This window comes from Pipra filicauda, unplaced genomic scaffold (assembly GCF_003945595.2).
Source record: "Pipra filicauda isolate LSUMZ 115617 unplaced genomic scaffold, ASM394559v2 scaffold17_size4572894_pilon, whole genome shotgun sequence".
Classification (NCBI taxonomy): Eukaryota; Metazoa; Chordata; class Aves; order Passeriformes; family Pipridae; genus Pipra; species Pipra filicauda.
The window spans coordinates 2,338,441-2,360,130 of record NW_024104287.1 but is presented as its reverse complement, the minus strand read 5'-3'; the positions used below and the strand labels follow the sequence as shown (position 1 = coordinate 2,360,130).

The window sequence follows — 21,690 nt, the reverse complement described above, 5'->3', positions numbered from 1 at the left end:
AGAATTGTGCTTTTTGGCATCAGGAGCATATGGAGCATAGGAGTAAGCTATGTTGCTCCAGCATCTGAACATCCAGCAACTCCCACTTTGGCATAGGGAAAGAAAAAAAAAAAGGCAAGACCTTTCAGAAAGCCCTGTTTCTATTTTGACAACCTAAACTGTCGAATTCAGTTCCTATGTGAAAAGCAAAAGCTTATGACAATCTGAACCTCTTTTTCTCTCAACACCACGCACTGCAGAACTACATCCCACCATTCCACTGCCACTGCATGAGCTCCAGCCCAGGCAGGTGACTCCATGCCTGTGAGGCTCCCAGAGCTGCTGAATTCACAGTTCTCCTCGCTCTCCAACCCATCTGCTCCTTTATCCTCGAACACTGGCACCACAAAGGAGAAAGGACTTCTTATATCCCCTGTGCCCATATCCCTGGGAGAGAAGCAGACCCCTCTGTGTGTCCTATCCCCAAAGGTCCAGTAGCTGGGGGGAAAATGAAAGTTTGGGGAAGTGCCCCAGGGCCTCACAGACGGTATAGAAAAATTGGATTCTTTACCCAGTGTGCAACAAGCAGATAATTACACACTCGAGAGAGACATTGATTATTCTCTCTACAACTACCTGAAAGGACATTGTAGCGGGGGGGAGGGGGGTGGGGTGGGGCCTGGCCTCTTCTCCCAGGCAACCAGCAATAGGATGGGAGGACATAGTCTCAAGTTGCACCAGGGGAGGTTTAGGTTGGATATTAGGAGGAATTTCTTCACAGAAAAGGGTGATCAGACATTGGAATGGGCTGCCCACGGAGGTGGTGAGGTGGTGGAATCCCTGTCCCTGGAGATGTTTAAGGAAAGACTGGACGTCTTAGTGACATGGTCTAGTTGACATGTGGTGTTCAGTCATAGGTTGGACTCGATGATTTCAGAGGTCTTTTCCAACCTAATTTATTCTGAGATTCTGTGATTTATTTCAGAGTCACACAAGTCCAGGTGCTTGGTGGTATCCCACGAATCAGGCAAGCCAACTACCAAAACTTTTTACTGTTCATACAATTTTAGCAAACAGAGGCATTGATGTTCACCGGCTGCCAGTTACACAGTTAATGATTAGCATTAATTAGTATTAATTAGCATCCACGGCGCCCCTCGGGGCCCCCCGCGATGGTGCCTCACACCGCCCTGACGTCACTTCCCGGGGCGGCTGCAGGGCCGCCCCTGCCGGCCGCGCTCCCCCATGGCGGCCGTGGCGGGGGCCGGGGGTGCGGGCGGCGGCGGCTCATCGGCTGCGCTGGGCGACGGCGGCGCCATCGACTACTCGGTGCACGAGGCGTGGAATGAGGCCACCAACGTGTACCTGCTGGTGGTGCTGGCCAGCCTCGCCCTGCTTGTCTACGCGCGGCGGTGAGGGGAGGCCCGGGCGGGGCGGGGCGGGGCGGAGCGGGGCGGGGGCTCCCTGCGGGCAACGGGGGCTCCCTGCGGGGGAAGCGGCCGCGCCGGCCCCACGTGCAAGGGGCACAGCTCTCACAGCCTTGCCCCCCAACCCCCGTCGCAGGAACAAGAGGAGAATTATGCGCATCTTCACCCTGCCCCCAGCCGCCGAGACGCCGCCCGAGCCCAACTTTTACGACAGCATGAAGAAGATCCGCCTGCGGCAGCAGCTGGAGATGTACTCCATCGGTAAGTCGGAGGGAAGAGGGGGTTCCCTCGGGCCTGTGGGCGCTACTGGGGTCCGTTCTTAAAAGGCTGGCCTCGAGCTTGCGATGCGGACAGCAGAGCAGAGCCGCGGCACCATGTGGGCAGGGTTTCTGCAGCAGCCAGGGCTGTAAGGACTGAGGTGTGAGGAAGTGTGGAGGGAGAGAGTGGCTGTGCAGTTCTCTGAAAGCAAATGTCAAAACGAATCCCATGTTTAACTTTGAAAGAGCCTGGAATGTCAGAATGTTGTCAAAACGTGGATGGATTTGTAGATGTTCAGAGGACTGTGGAATCATGAGTAACTCAACCACATAAATTGAAAATAAATGAGAATTTTACTGTACCAACAAGTGTTGCCACACTCATCTTAATGTTGAAGGTCAGGATGGAGGCAGGAAAGAGCCCCTTGCCCCTCTTATTCCAGAGGCCCAATTCAGAGAAACACGTGGCCTTCCTTTACATCTGCCATATGTGCATACCTAGAGGGAATGTGGGAAAAAATACTTAATGAGCTGAAACCACCTTTTAAGTGCAAAGATTGATATAAAGATTCTTAGACCAGGCCATTGCATTCTGTAAGAACAAGATAGGATGTTCTTCCTGTGTAGAGATGCCCGCTGCCATTTTTTGATGGTGCTTATACCATGCACGCAACTCTTTCATCTCCCTTTGCTTTGATAACTAGTTTAATTTTGAAGTCAGTGTAATTGTTAGCTTGTGGCCTGTGTATTGTGGAGGAGATGAGCAATGTGGAGGTCAACCGTGTGACTAATGAGTTGTTCAGGTCATTTGTAATAATACTTCTGAAGCCATAGTCTTTAATTTTACTTATTTTAATGAAAGGACCTGAATGGAATCATAGTTCCCTGCCATTTATTTACTGACATTTTGCTATGACCCTACTGTTCAGCATTTTCAAGGCCAAACACTAAAGGAGAGAAGTTCCAAATGGTGACTGAAACTTCCCCATGTGTGGCTGTGGTGAAACTACATTCTCTGATACTAAGTCTCTTTCTATTGTCATATTTACACGTATATATTTGCAGATATCTATACATGCATAAACATATATATACATGTATAAAATAAATTATATAATTGGTGTTGATTGGTGTTTCTTTTTTTCAGCGAGGAAGTATGAACAGCAGCAGCAGCAGCCACCAAAACAGACTGAAAGCGTACAGCTCTCAGTGGAATGAAGCCCACAATTATAGGAACTCAGGATATGTATCCAGTGCTGATTATAAGAGTCAGTGCGGAGCTATATTCAATGCCTCTTGATTGATACATATGTGTAGGCAAGGGGGAAAGGAAGGGGACTCTTCCTAAAACTTTGTTCTTAGTAGCTGTTTGCTGAGTCCTCGTGAGGTGAACTGAGTGCCTACTGAAAAATTCAGCATGAAGGTACCCAAAACAGGGCAGACCTGCTCAGAGAAGCCTCTGAGGGTAGAGAAGTGTAGTCTTACCAGTGATTTAAATTATTTCTCTCTCTGCTAGCACTGTGGAAATCAGCACCTACCTTCTCTGGCAACAGCACCCTAGAGAAAGCAAGGCAGTATCTATCTGCCTGGAAACCCTTGTGTTCCTTGATAATGGATTGTTGAATTTGTTGAATGCAGTCAGTAAGTGTGAAGACACTGTGGCCTTACTGCCTGAAGGTGAACAGCTTTGAGAGCCCCGAGTGTCGCTGGTGGTAGTGCAAAAAGGTTCTGCTCTCTGTTTCTTTGGAGGTTGCGTATGCAATACTGTGAACCTTTCCTGGAGAAACTTCGAGAAGTACACAGAGAGCTACACATCCAGATGACTCTTAAAGCCATTACTATAATGTTAATAGCAAAGGTGATTAGGTTAATTTAGTCAAATTGTTTTAAAGAATGGGTTTGTCTATAAAAATCTGTATAAACAGGTCACAGCTTATCCAGGAGAGACTTCATGCTGCAGTTACTTTTTCTTTCTAGGTAAATCACAAAATCAAGTCAATTTAAAGAATGCTGCGGAAATTACTTCTTAATAAAAGCATCTAATCATGATAACTACTTGAAAATGTATCATGCTGTAATTCCTAAGGTTACATGACTTGAGTTGGCCGAATGGTGAACAAACAGCACAGAGTTGGGAGTGTAAGTCCAGAGGTTTTTTTCCTATTCCATGCTGAAATAAATATAAAGTGTTGAAGCAGTGGTGAGCAGCACTGAGGTTCCATTTGGATATCAGGAAACTTGGCTTTGTGCACCGAATCTTACTAGACTGAAATTAGCTGTACTTTCGTGTCCGTAGGGACTGTAAAACATGAACTGGGCCGAACTGACAGTGGCAGAAGGTGTGCCCCATGAAAAGGCTCGTTTGGGTGAAGCATGGCCCGCTGCGACAGCTTTCTCACGTATCACCACGGGAAACAGCACCGGCGTCACTCCGCGGGGCCGGGGAGAGGTGGCCAAGGGGAGTGGGGAGGACGCGGGAGCCCCGGGGCTGCCGGTGCCATGTCCTTCCCAGGTGCGAAGTCCCGGCTCCGCACCTCCTCCCCGTCCCTCGGCGGGGTTTACGAGGCACAGAGAGCTCCCCGATGCGCTCTGCCATCGTCCCCATCCACCCCCCGGAAGCGCCGCCGTCTCCTCTCCGCGCGACCTCACTTCCTCCCGCACTTCCGTCTCCGGGACGCGCCGGCTGCTGCAGCTGCATCTGCCGCCGCTGGTGCTGCCGCCGGTTCCGCCGCTGCTGCCGCCGCTGCTGCTCGGAGGCCGGAGGCGCCCGCCGGGCGGTGAGTGGGGCCGCACCGCCCTCGCCGTCCCCCGCGCCCCGTCTGCGCCGAGGGGAGGGGAGGGGGCACCTCGCCGGGGGCCGGGGCGAGGCGGGAAGGGGCCGCCCGAGGAGAAAGCGCGGTCGGGGGCGGGGAAGGGGTGTCCGAGTCCGTCTTCATCCCCGCGGGCGGGCTGCGAGCCGCCGCCGGGCCGGGCGGAGTCTCCCTTGCATCCCCCGCGGGAGCGCTCGCAGCACGTCCCGTGCCCGGGATCGCCCCGAGGGCGCCGTAGCGATGTCCTGGCGCGGGGCTCGTGCCTGTCCGGAGAGCTGAGCCCTCCCTCCTTCCCACCGGCCCTGCCCACCCGGGCGGGCAGGCAGGGAACGAAGCCTTTCCAATGGCGCATCTCCGCCGGGGCAGTTGCCCGCCGCGCACACCCGGTGCGGCTCCAGTCGCTTTAGTGAAGCAGCATGTCAGAATGGACTCGTGCCTTCTAGTTTACCCAACCCAGCCGTCTTTCAGACTGCAGACTATAATTTTACAGTTTGTCTCTCAGCGGAGCCGAAAGCACCGTGAAACGCTTAGAAATCTGGAGAGGCATGCAGCTTCGTTTGTATTCATGGACCTGAGGTAGCGGCACGAGCATCTCACAAAATTGCTTGTTCAGATGAAAGGCTTCTAAGGAGGAGCAACAGAAGCAAAAGCTTTTCCAGGTCCCCGGCCTTTTGTGTGTGCCAGGGTGTTCGAAGAATGCTGCTTGAGCCGTGAGGGAAGGGCAGATTGTGGTTTGTTTTCCTGGCAATTGCAGCCATTGAAGTTCTGTCCCAGTGAAACTAAACACTGTTCTGCAGGGGGTTTTATATTTCAGTTTTACGGTACAAGTATGCGTTGGGATGGAAGGTGCAGTCAGCTTTCGAAATTTTACCTCAGATTTCTGCAGTGATTTTTACCCGGTAAACCATAATCCTGTGTGTAGTTAAAAATCAGTGCCTAAAATCAAAGGTAGATAGGGTAGAGAGACAACAGATTTTTTTTTGTTTTATTTTTTTATCCATTCTTAGTAGTCAGGCTTGTAGACATGCACTGGAGCAGATTCTTAAGCTCTCGTGAAACTTTGTTCATACATTAGATGTCTGGGATGGGGAAAGTTTGTGACCTTCAAAAAAATCATACCAAAGTTATCTTCGGTTTTGTTTATTTTTGAGAATGCTGTACAGGGGGAAGTCTTTCTATCTTACCCAATCCTGTTTAAAAAGCTATTATGATGTGTAGATTTAGTGGCGTCTGATAACATGAAGCATGTGAGGGAACACTTTCTAAGCAGTTAAAACTTTACTTCTATAAGGTACTGCAAAAAAGTGTTAACAAGTTGCTCTCACTTATAACAGATGTTTTTAAGAATCTGACCTCTCTATTGTCTCCATGTGAGCTGCTGAGCAGTCAGATCTTTGTAACTGCAGCCTTCAGATGAAGTTACAACCATGACACTATAATCTTACATGAAAACTGTAATCTTCTGTTAAGTGGTGGAAAAGTCATCTCTCTCCTCATAACCAAAATGTGGGTGGCTAGGGTTTGTGCTCCGTGCTGTACAGAAGATCAAAGCTTTTTGGATAGAGCTGTATAAATTCTGTGACGAGGCTCAAGAGCGTCTTAAATTTTTAAGCTATGAGTGTGTCTGTGTTTAAAGCTGAAGACATCGTAAACTCTGTGGGCCTTGTAGTGAAAATATCTTCCTCCATGCCACGAGCATTTTGAGTCTCAGTCCAGTGCTACATGCCTGGATAGTATGAACTGGTATGTGCCGGCTGAGCCCAGATGGGAGCATAGCCTGCAGCAGCTGCCGTGGTGCCTTATAGCTAGCCATCAGAGTTAGGAATCTCAGCAGCGTGATGTTTGAGTGGTCCTAAACTTGCACTCAAACTTCCCTTCCAAAAGTGCCTGATCCATTGAGAAGACCCGTGGAGGAAACCTTTGCTATACCACTTGTACTGCTGATGTCAGTAGAAGCTCTGAAAATGGGGAGAAGATCCCAGTGCTTTTGTCTAAGGACATTTTGCAGGAGAAGCTTCTTCAGCGCAATACAACATTATTCATTGAGAATATTCTAACCTGTGGTGAATCTTTCTGTAATTTATGTTTTGCGTATATGATTAAGCAGCATTGGCCAAAAGCCTGGTGACAGCACAGGGCTCTGGAATGTCTCCCTGTTGCCTGGGCAGTTTATTCACGTTAGCTTACTTCCGTGAGCATAATCACTCCTTTTAAAGTCCTCCTGAATTCAGGAGTGCCACTGCTATTGAGCAAGCTGAAATTATACACGCTACACAGAGCAAGGTGGATATGTTGCAACTTAACATCTCGTTCGGAGGAATTGAAAAGATTTTGCCCCAGCCCTAATTTCTACATTAAAGAGATTGAAGAAGGCACGTAATGACAGTTTTCAACGGGGAAGCAGCACCTTGTTAGAAAATGTATAATTAAATCCATGATGTCTTTGGCCTGCTATGCCTAAAGAGCAGCAGTGTTTGGAGGAGGCTTGCTGACAAAGTGGAGTCTTCAGTCTTGGTTGCTTATGGTCCAAATTGGAAGTAGTGATCAAAAGGTGTTCCTTTTCCCCTCCAAACACTTAAACTGTGTTTTAGTCATGGTAAGGAACCTGGATGTTGTTTATTAACATAGTCACTCAAACAAAAAGGCAACACTTGATTTTGTCCTTGAGACAGAGCTGCCAGTGAAGAACAGAAGGTTTCAGTGCCTCAGGCCCCCCGAGAATGGAGGTAAGATCCTTTACATTGCAGCCCCATTTCTGTTGTGGCATAAGAGTTAAGGGCGACAAACCAGTTTTTTGTAGTCTTAACAAGCTCCCTCAGAAATTGACATTGCCTGGGTCAGTGGGACTCCCCGCTGGCTGAGGGACAGATTCTGAGCCTGAGCAGAGATACTGCATATACTGACTGCTGGCAGAGCACCCCAAAGGCAGCAGAAATGTCTCATGAGAAATCTGACATCGGGGAGTGGAAATCAGTGCTAATTCTTCCATAACAGAGGGCAAGAAGCGAGGAAGATAAAAACCATGCATTGTGTGAAGAGCAAAAGGCTAAGGATTTTTTTCCGGCAAGAAGAATCCTACTTTCATAACTTTTTTCCCAGTTCTCTGATTAAAAATGGCTGATGAAACTTCTCAGTGCTCAGTTGTATCTGTGAAGTCTGTGTTTGCATTGAAAAGACTAAGAACCTTTTTAAGAATGAAGGTGCTTTGCCTCATTTTTGCAAAGAATGTCTAAGCTTTGGGTGTTACTTTAATAAAAATAATTCCTGATCTTTTTGCGGAATATCTAAACTCTGGGCGTTACTGTAATAAAAATAACTTCAAACTCCAAGATTAACAAAACTACTAAAAGGAGTTAGTTCTTAATAAGAAAAACAATAAACTGAATTTGGAATTTCTGAACCAAGCCCTCGAAGGCAATTCATGGCAAAACTCCAGAAAAAGAAAAAAAAAATCTCATTTTTATAAAATAGCTATATATTTTCTTTCTCAGTTATAGCTAGACACTGCTTTGAAAAGTGATTCTCTCCTTGCAGAGGCCTAGGAATGGGATTTTTTAGGAGAATTTGGTTTAATTTTAATCTAGCAGTAAAATGAATTAATCCTAAAAAGGAGCTGCTCAGATTTGGCATTTATTGAAATTGGAGACTGAGATAATACTTTACATTAGCACATCTGAAGAAGAACTTAGATCCTTAGTCTGTGAAGGAGTAGCCCCCTTCAGTTTCTGCCAGGCTGTCAGACTTGCTGGAACTGGTTTTGGTCATCCATGATGTTTAAAAGGCACATGTGGGTCTATAGCTTGCTCTTCAGAAAGACTGTGGCTTTGATAAGATTATAGACATATTTGTCTTTTTTGTAATGGAGTAGAAGGAGTATTTTGAGAAGACTTGGCCAACAGGAGGGCTGTATTACTTTCCGAAGTATCCTCTGGGTCATATTGGAAACATAGTTTGTAACATGCTCTTGACTGACAGTGAAGAGTGTGAGGCATAAATTCCTGAGCAGGAAAGATGTATGTGGGTTGTGCAATGGGAGACTCCATGTGATGTCGTTATTTATGGTGCTTCTCTCAGATGTCTTTCTGGGACTCAAAACAGCTGCTGTGAACTTTACCCAGCACAGAGCACCAGGTATGCTTGAACGACTTTTTTGCTGTTGCTTGGATCACGGTGTACACTCCGATTAGGCAATACAGAGCCAACTGGGTGAATCCTTTTACTGATTGATGAAAAGCTTGCAGGAGAAAAAAAAAAAGTAAGAATATAATCTTCTGTAGCTTTACTTGTTTGACATCAAGGAGTGATAGTTGAAGGCAACCCATTTCTTTATGCTGTAATATGGAAGGAAGGGTGGACTGACAGAAGAGGAAGACTAGCTTTTTCTTTTCAGAGAGAAGATCTGAAGGATAGAGGCAGAGGTGCAGGTTTTTCAGTCTTACCTCTTTTCTTCCTGACTCTTTTGTTAAATGGTAGCAACCATTGTTTGTAGGAACTTTTCCTTGCTTTGGTAAAGGGCTGTGGCTGGTCATGCATTTTGATATGTGGCAGTGCCATTGTTAAACATATCCAAATCTACAGTCAGATAAGGCTTGGAATAATTGATGTTTTTAGCTCAACTGAATAACTGAGTTCACATGATCTGTAAATGGCCAGTGGATTTTTTTCTTAGGCAAAGAATGTACTGCTTTTATTGCACATTTATTTTAAGCTAATTTTATCACAACAGATTGAAAATTCTAGCAACCAAAAATGCCTTAGTCGAGTCCGTTAAAAAAATTTTCTTACCCGGATTCTGTTTCTGTGTGCGACAAACAGAAAATATCACATATTTTTGACTTCATAGTCACTAACAACCCAAAAGCGGTGAAAGCATTGCACTCCATGCCTCCGAGATTACTTTTGCCACTGCTGATGGGAGAATTGTTCTGTATCATTACTGTCTTCTCTTTCAACCTCAGCACATTCTGAAATGCCAAAGGCAAACCACTTGATGGCTGATCAGAGGTCCCAGAGATGCTGGTATGGCAGTGTTCTGAAACTTGTGGCTTGGACCTCTGTTTTAGCATTGCCTAAGAGCATTGTATAAGTACCCAGCTCAGGATTTTGTCTTTACACACGTGAGACAGAAGAACAGGAAAGTGTTTATGGCCTCTTAGAAAGTGTCATCGCTCTGAAACAGAATTTCTAAGACTGCTGTAACTATTAAAAAGCATGGACAGGTCCGTGCCAATTTAACTGCCATTTTGAGACCTGTCATTTTATTGACTAATCAATCTATGATACTCAAATAGAGAAAAAAGTTGCATGTGTTTGTATTACTTAATGAGGTAACTGTTGGCAAAGTGGTACCTATTACCAGTTCTGTTGGTGCTATTTTGATCATTAAAGAGCTTAATTTGTTTATGGACCATAAGCTGGAATAGATGTTTTCTCTTGTCCTCTTGCTTGCCTGAAGATCATTCTGAAGAGGGATGAAGTGGTGTGATTTTCATTTTGGTTGAGGCAAAGAAGTATTCTTTTGCCATAATTCACCAGTTCCAAGCCCATAATCACATTTATGGTAAAACAGTGATGGCTGTGTGGTATTTCTCACAGATGCTGTTAAAACTCTGTCATCTCCTTGGGGGACCATCTTCCCATGAGATACTAGCCTTTCTCACTTTCTCTCCTAAAGACTTTGGGATTAAGAACCTGTGGCCTGGAGTCCAAAGTTTTAGCTCCAGGGACTGGGAGAAGAAAATGCAGCCCAAGTAATAACTGAAAGCAGGACTGTGTTTTGGGGAGATTGAGAGGATCCAGAACTTGAAGTTTGCTTTAAGAGTCTCCCTCTCTTGTCTGCTGCTTGCATACATTTTTTTTTCCACCAAACTTTTGTTGAATGAAGGTGTGGCTTTATGCCTTGATGGCATCTTGCAAATGTTGTATGAGCAGAAACAGCAGTGATTAATCACACTGGAGCTTTAGTAAGTACTTGGCATAATAATCATGGTGAATATATCATGAGCTCATCCATAAGGAAAAAAGTAACAACACAGGCTGAAGTTATTGCACAGGGGAACCTGCAGCCCACAGAACATCAGCCCAACAGCAAATTGGTGTTGCATGGTTGGACCATGTTGTTCTTTATTCAGGCATGGAGATGAGAGGGCAGTTCTTTGCTCAGAGGGAGAGAGGTTCCTGTACAGACCTGGAAAAGACAAGAAGTGTGGTATGCTTCTTATCTGTTTTTTCGTAACTAAATTTATGAGAATCTTGGGCAGGGTTCAAAGAGCACAACATAGGGCAAAGCAGTTTGCTTGTAAGGGTGGCAGCTCTGGAGTGGAAAACACGAGAAGAGTGAGCTTGCAAGATCTAGAAGAGGGTAGGACCTGCTGAAATCCTGATGAAACTGCCAACTTTCCTGCAGATCCCAGAAATTTAGGTTAAAGAAATGTTGCTAGATATGTGATAGAGGTTGCTCAGTTGTTGCCTTAAAGGCCCTCAGATTATGCTCCTGCTCTGTAACAAAGCATATAGCATGTCTTGGAAGTTTATGGTGCAAGCCAGACTGGAGCTCTTGGAAGGGCAACAGGGGCGGTTAATAGCTGTGCTATTTCCAATAGTGCAAGAACAAAGGGATATTTAAGAGAAATTGAAAATCAGTACATTTGAAACTGGGCATAATTACACCACACAATATTACCGAGCACAGAACTAAGTGGGACATGTCAGCAGGCACTTCTCAGGATTCATTAGAGGCACATAAAGCATTGCGGTGTCGCTCCATAGATTCAAAAGTAGTTCTGTGAGTAGCTGCCCTAGTGAAGATGAGACTTCCCTGTAGGTTTCTCGGTTTTGGTGGCACTGTGGTTCCTTAAACATCTTTCCTTCTTTTTTTCCTTCCAGTATACAGCAGTACTGTTAGCATCCTTGATTTCCCAACAGTACACAGTGCCTGAGCAGCTTCTCTCTGCCTTATAGTTCTTGGGTATATTTAGTCAAAACATGCTTGTCTCCATGATGTTTGTGAACCAGACATGTTGCTCAGGGGCTGCCTTGGTTACTTATTTTGCAAGTCTGTTGTAGGAATTGAGTACCTGTGAATCTCTGTCCTTTTGCATGAGATTAGGTTGAATTTGGCCTTAAAAATTACATTTTTGTGTATGGGACAGTCATTGTGGTTATATAAGCAATATTTCCTTGGGAAACAAGGAACAATTTCAGTCTTGCGAGCAACTTGCCATAGAATATTTTTTCTCTCAATGCAATTAGGTGCATGAACAGTTACGCCAAATAATTGAGGCATGCGTGCCTTTAAAACATGCACTGTTTAATCTCTTAAGACTTTCCCCAAGGTATAAGGGGAAGGCTTCCTTGCCAAAATACTATAATCGAGTTAACATTCTGGGAGGTGTCTGTGTTTTGTTACTGAGCTACAAAGCTTCAGTTTCTGTTACTGAGCTTCTGCTGGTGTTGGCTGCTAGGAAGATCAAAGTTAGAAATACCAGCCTGACAGTAAATTGTCTCTTCAAAAGAAAACTGCAAATTCCTTGGTTTTTTCAGGTGGCAGTCAGCATCAGATCTTTTTGACAATTATTAATCTTTTTCTGCGGTTCTCTTTCTGCATGCAACAGTGAGCAGACTGCATGCCTTGTAATCTGTATGGTGTATGTGCTGACTGTAGACATCTGATTAATGAGTGAGGATGTAAATAATAAATTGAATTACTTATCCTCAGTTAATTTCTACTGCTCTGAGAGAATATGGAGTTATGATGACCATGGAACATTAAAATTCTGGTTTCTGTTACTTGTATACAGTGATCATCATGATAAAAGATTAAGAATCACTGTGGTATAAAATAATTGGATAGTATATGGACATGTTCTGGGTGTCCTGACAGCAAGACAAGTGTGGCTGCCTCAGCTTTTGTGCTTTTGGAAGCTTGTAAACTCTTGAAATCTGTGATAGTTTCCTTTCCTGAGTAGGCAGTAGCGTGTCTCAATTGCAGGCATGATCACCGAGCTACAAGCTTTCGGGACTATTTGCCTTCTAAGCACTTTTGTGGGTAAGGATTCAAGAGTTCAGAATTGAGAGAATATGTATTTTTCTTTGACATGTAATACCAGCATAGCAAATACATTTCTGTCCAGTTACTTAAAAGCTATTGTTTCTGCAATACCCAGAGCACTGTGAAAGGGTTTCTTGCTTTGACTGTCCAAGGCTCAGCTATCTTCTTGATTGCAATGTGCAAGAACCAAAGCCAAGACTTTTTGTGCTCCGATGGGACTCTGTCCCTACAGCTGTCCCTCTTTTCTAGTGTAAGAGAGCCAAAATGACCTGTTGTTTCACAGGGAGGAGTTGGTGAAGGACTACACTGTTTTTCTGATTCACTGTCTTTCTGACTCACAGTCTTTGGAGCATGCTGTTGTCAAGTGCTTTTGCAGAAGAAAGGAGGATTTTAGATGGGAGGTGGAATTCTGAGAAGTTTAGATGGTAGCTGATAAGATGTAGGGTCTGCACTGCTTCTCCTACCAAGATGTTTTGATGCTAATGTTTATTTAAAGATGGCCTTAACCCTAAAAGGGAGAGATAAAATTGCTTTCATGCTTCTGTTTCACAGAGAGCTGGCTGGCAGAATGGTTTTGGTGCCTGTTTATCTGTCCTAAAGGCTGCAGAAATAATTTCTCCTGCACCCCCCCATTCAGCATTCAGGCAAAATTGTAAGGCAGGCAAATGGTTTAAGCTGCTTATTTGGACGCAAGATGGCTGTGTCTCCATTTTGCGGATGAGTCATTCCTCTGCCTTTTTGTTGTTAGACTCTAAACAGTGCTGCTCTTGACTTTGGGCCTGTTTGATCCCAAGTTTTGGGTGGCAAAAACAGGTAGGCAAGTGCCCTCCACTGCAGTCCCAAATTTTATGACATGTTGAAAATACCTTTGGCCTTCGTCACCTTGTAGTTAAGCTGCTGTAACGCCGAGAAGGCATCTCCTGTGGTACCTGATAAGTGTGTAAAAATGCAAAGGTACTATGGAGGTTGTGTAGATTAAGGGGCAATGGGAAAAGTGGAGGAGAGACTTACATGTTTGTTTTTCATCTCAGATGTGGGCTAGAGCTCTACTTACTTGGACAAATGGGTCCTGGGTAAAGATAACTGGCATTGTTTTCAGTGGTGGGTAAGTCAGCAGATGGGTCAGCAGTTTCTTTTAGTTGAGCTGCCTGCCGCAGACTAGTTCTGCAAGCTTGGCACCCGATAATATTTTCCACAGTATGTAAGGCTAGCTGGTACAGGATTTCTCCTGCTCATCATGTCAGAATTGGAGGTACAGATTGGGGAGTTCCATTGGTTACCCCAATTTTGGCATGCAATGTTTTGCCAAGCTAGGTTTGTAAACTTTGCACTTGTGAAAGGAACTCTGATTTCCTAAAAGGAACTTGAATGAAAGTTGGGATTTTATTAAAGACACAGAGGCATATTATTATTCATCTTTCATTGCTTCATCCCTGTGATGTTTCCTGTTTTGCTTCTTGAGATACAGGTGTCATGATGAGGAGCTTCTCAGAAACAGAAGTGGATGATGAGTGGAGATGAAGAAATCATACATTTAAGAAGTTGGCTCAAGTTTCCGTTACAGGCATGGAAAGTTTCTGAGACCAAGCCATGCGAGAAGAACATGAGTAAAGAAGAGGGAGATGTAGACCCAGACTTTCTAGAAGGGATTGCAGGATTTGAGAGGACGCTGCACAAACGTCACGTAGTTTTCTGGTTTATTCATTTGCCTGCGCCCCTGGATTGTAATACTTTGTTTGCATGTCTGTTTGGAAGTTGAAAAATCCCCTCCCATCTGTGTCTTTAATATAATCATGACTTCAAGCTTGTTTTAGGAAGAGCAGAACATCACTGTAGCTTTTATTTGTGGATTAGATAGCTGCTGCTTTGTACTTGAAATCAGTTTTGGTTTATTTGTAGAAACATACATTGAATATGGAAAAGATCAGACCATGACCATTACCATTACGATATAGGAAGTCAGGGGTTTTGCTTGCATTTGATAAACAGCCTTTGCATAAAAGGTGTGACAGGTGCATAGGTAAAAGAAAAAAAAGACAGTGCTAACCCTCTAATTTGAATAACCTTATAGTGTATTGTTCTTACACTGTCCTTAGACAGATGTCAGAATCAAATATTAATCAGTTCAATCTTTTTTATTTGACTGTTGATCATAAAAACGTTTTAGACAGATAAGATTTCTTGTCAGGACTGTGGGATTTTAAGTGCGTATTACATAGTATATATAGAGAGAGTTAGGGGAGAGATTTTTGGAGAGGTAGTTTTTTAAACATCTTGGCTGTTACGTGAAGTATCTCCAAGGACATACTATCCATGCAGTCCAACAACTTAACGGTGCTGTGAACGGACTTAGTTGTAGTAATTTAAAAATTTAAATTTATGCATATTTTCCTTTATTGAACAGTATTGCTCATAGAGACAAAGAGCAGCTTTATTTTTCTTACGAAAGCCTATCTGGTGTTTTATCCTTAAAAAAAGCTCTGGTTATTTTTGTATACTGACTGAATATTTGGCCTCTAATAGTATATAATTAGATGGAAGAGTAAAAGCAGTTGTTAAAGAACTGTTTTTCTAATGAAAATAGTTTGAAATCATATAATTTTAGTTTCTTCTGAATAGATGTGACTAGTGTGTTGGAAATAATTTTATAGTGGATATAAAGGGAACAATTGAGAGACAGTGGCTGAGAATGTGTCCAGCTATTTTTGTAGCTAACAGTTACGTTTTTTTCAGTCTTTTTACTTATATATTTCCATATAGTTAAACAGCTAAATCACAATGGGATACAAAAACTATTTGCACATAGTAATATTTATATTTTAAAATAAGTTTTATTTACCAATTGATAAGTAAATTGCAATGCCTGTGAGAAAATCCTAGCCTATATTATTACTTTGATAGAAAATGGAATATGGGATAGTATTGTCTGTATCATATAAAAATGTTTTTATGGATTTTTAGCTGCTGAAACTGAAATCAATAAACTTTAGCTACTGTTGTTGACTGGAACAAGTAAATCTGCACATTTCTGTTTTCTTCGTGTTACCTCTGCCTCTATGTTCACTTAGTGTTTCTTCCAGCATTACTCCTTTCATGGTATTTGCCTGTAAGGCACACTGAGTGTGGGGTTTTGCATGTTCTTGTGGAAGACTTTCTTCACAGAGAACTGTGCCTCTGAGTTTGTGCAATTACTCTATTTTCTGAATAAACCCTCGAGAATCTCAGTCAAAGTAGAATCCCAGGATTAGAGTAGCCAGTGGATCAGTTTGTAATTTTTTTTGTATTTTAAATAGATTTGTCAGTAACTGATGATTGTGTTTAAATTAGATACAGAATAGTCTTCTGCACCCCTGAATTTCACATTAGGTTAACATGCCAGTGTATCCCAGAATAGATGTACGTTAGTGAACAATATGGTCCATGTTCTGGATTACTTTAGAGAACAGAAAATACTTTTTGCTTGGCTGAGAAATTTTTAAAATTGGAAAGGATTATTCTTCTTTTAAAAATATAGTACTTCAGATTTGAAAGAAATAAACTTGTAATATAGCCCAAATTTATTGTAATCTGTTTAGTTATTTGTATTAAATGAAGCGATTAAAAGGTGTTCATGTCTGCTGAAGTTTTAAAGAAAAAATCAAATTGTGGGAGGTAACTGGTTAAATGCTTGAAGACAGTGTTGATTGAAATATTAAGCCCATTTGGGGAGTAATGTATTCCACTGTTTCAGGGCAACTGTTTTCCTCACATAATTTTATTAATTTGATTTAATTAAATATATGCTTAATTCAAGGCTGAGGAACTGATTGATAGTTGAAGAAATGGCATAATTAATCTTCCCTATTTTAATTTACGTGTAGAAGAGATGGAAGAAAAAACAACTTCTGTGACTTCAGAAGGTCTTGGTGACCAGAAACAACCAGTTGTTTATTAATTATAGACTCCTTGATAACTTCTTTAAAAGAAAAAATATTTTCTATACTTTTTTCCTGAGTATTCAGTGTTGTTTATTTACATGATGATCCATTTGCTCATTTGTTTTATGGATAACAGTGAGTAAATTTTCCTTATTAGTATGACAGAGGTAGACCTTAGTGCCTTCCAGGTCTTGCAAGAAGTATGCTCTGCATGTGTTTCCATATTCCAGAGCACTCTCAGATAGTTGTCATGTGTGGCTACCGTAGAAGACTTAATTTTTTTTAATGTTATTTTCTCTTTTTTTACTTGATTTTTTTTTTGATACTTGCAGAATTTGCACTCTTCCTTGAAGTGGTGTGGCTCTTCTCTCTCTCAGTGCTGATGTGGAGTGGAGACACCTGCGTCAGTGCTGTGCCATTCCCATTGTTGGATTGGCCATTTTCTGCAAGGGAAATGTGTGGGTTTAGAGAAGTCCCAGTTCAAGCTGTGGTGGGCATAGCAGGGTCCTGACATGACTAGCTCTGATTCTAACACCAGAAGGCAGGGAAGAGGGGAGGGTTCCTCACGGAATCCCCTTTGCTATTCCTGACCTCTCGGCAGCATCCATTCTATCTTTTCTCCACTGGGCAACCATCGAGCTGCTGTGACGTGTCAGGATCATCATCACGGCTTAGCTATAAACATGCTTTTCAGAGGATGAGGCACATTGGGCACTGGCGCTGTTTGCTGGTGCTACGTACTCAAATATATCCTTCTTCCCTTCTCTGTAGGCTCTTTGTCAAGCAGAGGACTTCTATCTGTTTGAGCTCTTTCTGCAGATGAATATGCTGGTCAGTCCTGTTATCCCTGTTATCCTGTTATCCCATACCTTTAGGAAGACTCTTTGTGCTCCACCTGGACATCAGCATTGGACCACTGGGTTTCCTCCCCGGCTAGGAAAAGCCCAGATAAAACATAGAGCCATCTCTCCATAAGAGATAAAACCTAACTTCTCTTGACCTGCTTCACAAGACCACATACCCTTAATAAGTCCTCTTGGATGTGTTTGCTAAGCCAAATACCCAACTACGGGACATTCTTTGGCATGCTGCATTGACAGTGATTTAATGCGAAGCCGTTGTGACAAGTCTGTTGGCCACTTGTTTGCTTTAGTAGTATCATCAGCCTACAGTGCAGCAATTAGCACGTTAATGCTGCCTTGTGGGTGGAACTCAAGGTTTTTGCTTCGCCGTCATGCTCCTCATGTCTGTAGCAGCAAAGGCTCCAGGAGATAGGTGTGGACTATTACATGAACTCAGAAGAACAGAGATCAGCAGCTATTGGACTTTGTGGGGGAAACAGGCCTATTAGTTGGCAGATGCCATTCTTTGCATGGTCTCCAGGCAGCATTACCAGCCTCTTAGTGTAATATTTGGCTCCTATTCCTGTGAAATGAAGCCAAGGTCACAGATTTCATTGCTGTTTCCCCTTTCATGTCTTTATTACTGCAATCCTCATAGGAAAGAAAATACACTGCATTGCCACAGTGTGTTGGCCTCATCTGCTTCCACTTACTCCCATACCCCTGGTTGACACCTCTGAGTGTCATCATCCCTCCTCTCTTTGGCTATACCCCTGGTCCTTTACTCCTTTTGACATTCAGCTAGCTCATTTCAGCAGTGCTTGGTCTTCTGTCCTGCTGGCCACACCGATTTTGAAGTTTGTCAGTGAGAGCCAACCAGTGTGGTTTGGCATGTTGGTAGCTACTCGCTCACTCCAGCTCTGTTCGAAGAGAGGGGGTTGCTGGACCCAGGGGAGCTCCAGCCATCTCTCTGGCTCAAACAGAAGACTCCACAGTGGTTATGCTCTGAAACCCAAACTGAAATGGAAATGGCAGGCAGTCTGAAGCTGGAGGTGTCAGGTTTCCTTTATTTGAAAAATTTGCATTGTTGACTTTTGGCAACCACGCTCTGGCTTTTTACCAAGGGCATCTCTGCATAAGCCTCTGAATTTGCAAAATGCATATTTTTGGATTGCCACAAGAGTGTTTCATGGGCAGTTTTTTATGTTCTATGTAAAGTCAATACAGGTCTGTTAGTATTTTAGGATCATGCTCCTTGAGTTGTCAGCAGTAGCCAGGGCTTTTAGAATACTGTGCCCATGCTGATTGTTTTCTTTGGTTAGGGCACTGGGGAGGGGAAGTGACGGATTAAGTCCAGGGTGGCTCAGAGCAGCAGTACACCCCTTTCCTTGGACTTAGTATGGACACAGGTACACTCAGTCTCCGGTCAGTCAGCCAGAGTCACAGGTGATACAGGTCCAGTTCCCTGAATTAGCTGGAGCACTGCTTGAATCAGTGTTGGCCAAAGCCTTGTCCTTCAGAATTGGTTTGCTGCCTTCAGACTCCTCCTGACTTGACAAGGGCTTGTGCTGTGGCAGGGATTGGAGTCAGCATGGCTCTCCCAGGCCACATAAGACCCAGGGCCTGTGTCATCTGTTGTGCCAGCCTTGGCGTCCAGCAATTCCAGTTGTGGGTTTCTGCCTTTCATTTTCCCAGGGCTTACTCACTCAGTAGAGAAGTGTGATCTCAAGCAGTCACATGCTGTAACATGGCAACTCTCCCTGCATGCCTGTGCAAGCACAGCTAATTTACCTCAACCATTGGGAGTGGAAGTCCCCTAGCTGGGGTGTTGTCTTTGAGAGCCCACAGGTTTGCTGGAAAAAAACCCAACATATGGATGACATGGTGACAGTTCAGAGCCATCAAGAAAGCGCATCCAAGTGATTTGATTCCTCAGAGCGGAGGAGTTGCTCCATCCCTGAATGCTGAATGACTTTTAAATTTTTATGTCTACCACATTAAACTTTCCAGACAGTCCCTGGGATGGTTTTTCTTGCAGTGAAGTGCAGATGCATCCGCTTTGGAGATTATCCTGATAGAACATGTTGGACCTTGCTACCCAATATGCAGAAGCAAAAGTACTTTTATTGGTTGGAGCTGGCTCTTTACAATTTGAACTGTGTTTGCAGCTCTCTGCAGAGCAGATACTCAGAGTTTTGTTGTCATTTGTTGGGCATCATGGTGTTACCAAAGCACCCCGAAGAGTTGCTGTGTTTGGTAGACCTGTGTTAAATCTGTTAGACTCAAGGACCTCAGGGCTAATTTCCAGGTAATGATTGGCACGTGGTGTCCTGCTTCAAGCCCCTTGTGGTGGAGGTGTTCACAGGGGCCTTCAATGCCAGAAAGAAGAGGGTATTGCAAGAGCTGGATTTCTTCAAGATGCTATGCGATACCTGTGTAGCCATCTGCTACCGATTTTCATTCCTCCTCGTTAATTTTGTTGTCTTTGTTTGTAGATTGAGGGGAAATAAGGGTTCCCAGGCAGGGTTAGGATCCACAGTTCCAGCTGCTTATGGCTCCCAATTTTAAAGTACCAGCAGGTATACGAAAGCCCAAAAACTCATGTGGCTGGTCAGTAACCTTATTTAAGCTGGCACAATGTAACTGGAACAACATCCTGAACCTTTTGGATGTTTTTATCGTATTTCTGTTTCTGACTGAGTGCAATTTACAGGCATTCAGGTTCCAATTCTTACAGGTTTTTATGTTAGAAAATTATACTCATCCCCCCATTATCTTCTACTCAAAATGTGTGTACTTCAAAATGCATATAACCGCTTAAATATGTAGCCTTCTGACCTAAATGGCAAAAAAGGCCAGTTACATTCGATATAAAAGTTACATTAAGTTGCAAATTCATTTTGTTTTAGTGGTCACTGGGAAATGAGAACCTGGGCATCTTTCAGAAAATAGCTGATGCAGAAATACAAAACCAAGGGTGTTTAAAATTAATTATTTAAATTGGCATGTCCTATTACATTATTTAAGCCAGAATGTAAGTCTGCCTAGCACGGTTTTGTTGAATCAAACAGGGATCTATCAACTGTGGATTTACCAGAATAAATTACAATTAAAACCAAATTATGATATCTGATTGAGATTGTAAAATATATTTGTCATTTCTACAGATACTTGATTTGATGGGAACCAAACTGGTGCTTCCATTGCCAAAACCCAATCCTTGCAATTTATTTTGTGGTCTTATAAATTTTCCTTTGGTTGCTTCTTTAGTGGTATTCCAAATTATAACTCTTCTTAATGGTCAGCCTATCTTGGCTTGAATTTTCCCATGCCTGAAGTCCGCAATGCTGATTTAGCAGAACAAAAACTTTGAAGATATTTCCTTTTCTTTATACTGTTTATTATATCTTTTGCTTTGCGTGTAGACTGAGCTCTGAAGCTTAGGTCAACAAGAAACCACTGCTGTGGCCAGGCTGGCTCTTGGGAAACGGCACTCAAATAGTTCCAGTTTGTAGTTCTCCTGCATCTGAGATGATTCCCACAGGTCAGGCTGGCAGCTTCTGGGGTTTGAAATCAATATAGATACCTCTCAAATAACATATCCTCTCAACTGTCTCTTCACCTACATCTGCATGCTGGTAGTGGTTACTCTAAGCTGGGTAAATGGTCCTTTAAGGAGAACTAGGATGGGTTTAGTGCTTATTTGGACTGTTTGGATTTGAGACAGACATCAACAACTTGTCAGCTGTAACGAGAACATGAAATAATATTTTGCTTTTTTTTTTTTTTTTTTTTGCTTTATAAAGTTAAATCAGGTCTCTGAGAAGTTTTTGAGTTTGTTTATTCACTTCCTTAAAACTTTGGAATCCAGATCTATAAATACAGTCTGACTTAATGTTTACAATTATTATCACTCTCACTTGAATTGATTGATGCTACTTGTTAAAAAATAGAAAAGTAAAAAAAGGTATTAAGATATGTTTAGATGTGCAAGAAAAGATTAATGTTCTTGTTGTTCAAATATGTTGCTTTTGTCCATAAGGGAAAGCCAATGTGAAAGTATGAACCTCTTACTTTTCTAAAACTAGGAGGCCTGTTTGCCAGCTATTACAGAAGTAAAAGGAAAGATATTGCAAGCAGACTTGAGATGTAGTTTTCCCCAAAAGTAGCAGCTATATTGCAGACTTAATAATAGCTGGGTATCGACCTTAAATAAAGAGTCGGCATTTCTTAAAAATAATCATGGCCTGATACTTATAATTCTTTTTTTTTTTTTTGGGGGGGGGGGATTTTAACGTTATTTCTGCATTGCAGATTTCTAGCTGGAGTTTTGCCCTAATTCTTTTTAGAAGGTGATGTAGGCTTGCTAATCCATTTGAGTTTTCTTAAGAAATGTAAACCACTTTTC

General features: G+C 43.1%; 2 protein-coding genes across 4 annotated transcripts in view; both read left to right on the top strand.

The window, feature by feature from the left end:
• The first annotated feature begins 1,189 nt into the window (after positions 1-1,189).
• SMIM19 (small integral membrane protein 19) lies at positions 1,190-15,540 on the top strand. 2 transcript variants are annotated; one of them, XM_027721738.2, is made up of 3 exons: positions 1,190-1,391; positions 1,543-1,667; positions 13,992-15,540. In XM_027721738.2, exons 1-3 carry the CDS (start codon positions 1,225-1,227, stop codon positions 14,042-14,044), a joined length of 345 nt encoding a protein of 114 aa, XP_027577539.1. In that variant the 5' UTR covers positions 1,190-1,224; the 3' UTR covers positions 14,045-15,540. The 2 variants fall into 2 exon arrangements, with proteins under 2 accessions (XP_027577539.1, XP_027577538.1); XM_027721737.2 differs by lacking the exon at positions 13,992-15,540 and adding an exon at positions 2,811-3,726 and having other exon boundaries at positions 1,196-1,391.
• SLC20A2 (solute carrier family 20 member 2) overlaps positions 4,363-21,690 on the top strand; it is a 57,414-nt gene continuing 40,086 nt past the window's right edge. For both annotated transcript variants that reach the window (XM_039379867.1, XM_027721730.2), the window contains exon 1: positions 4,363-4,440. The gene's annotated coding sequence lies outside the window, so the exon portion shown is untranslated. The remainder of the gene's footprint in view (positions 4,441-21,690) is intronic.

Excerpts from the sequence above, each read along its gene's own strand:
- SMIM19 (XM_027721737.2), top strand. The coding sequence starts at position 1,225 with ATGGCGGCCGTGGCGGGGGCCGGGGGTGCGGGCGGCGGCGGCTCATCG. Across the intron at positions 1,392-1,542 it reads CTGCTTGTCTACGCGCGGCG|GAACAAGAGGAGAATTATGC; the intron begins GTGAGGGGAGGC and ends CCCCCGTCGCAG. Across the intron at positions 1,668-2,810 it reads GCTGGAGATGTACTCCATCG|CGAGGAAGTATGAACAGCAG; the intron begins GTAAGTCGGAGG and ends TCTTTTTTTCAG.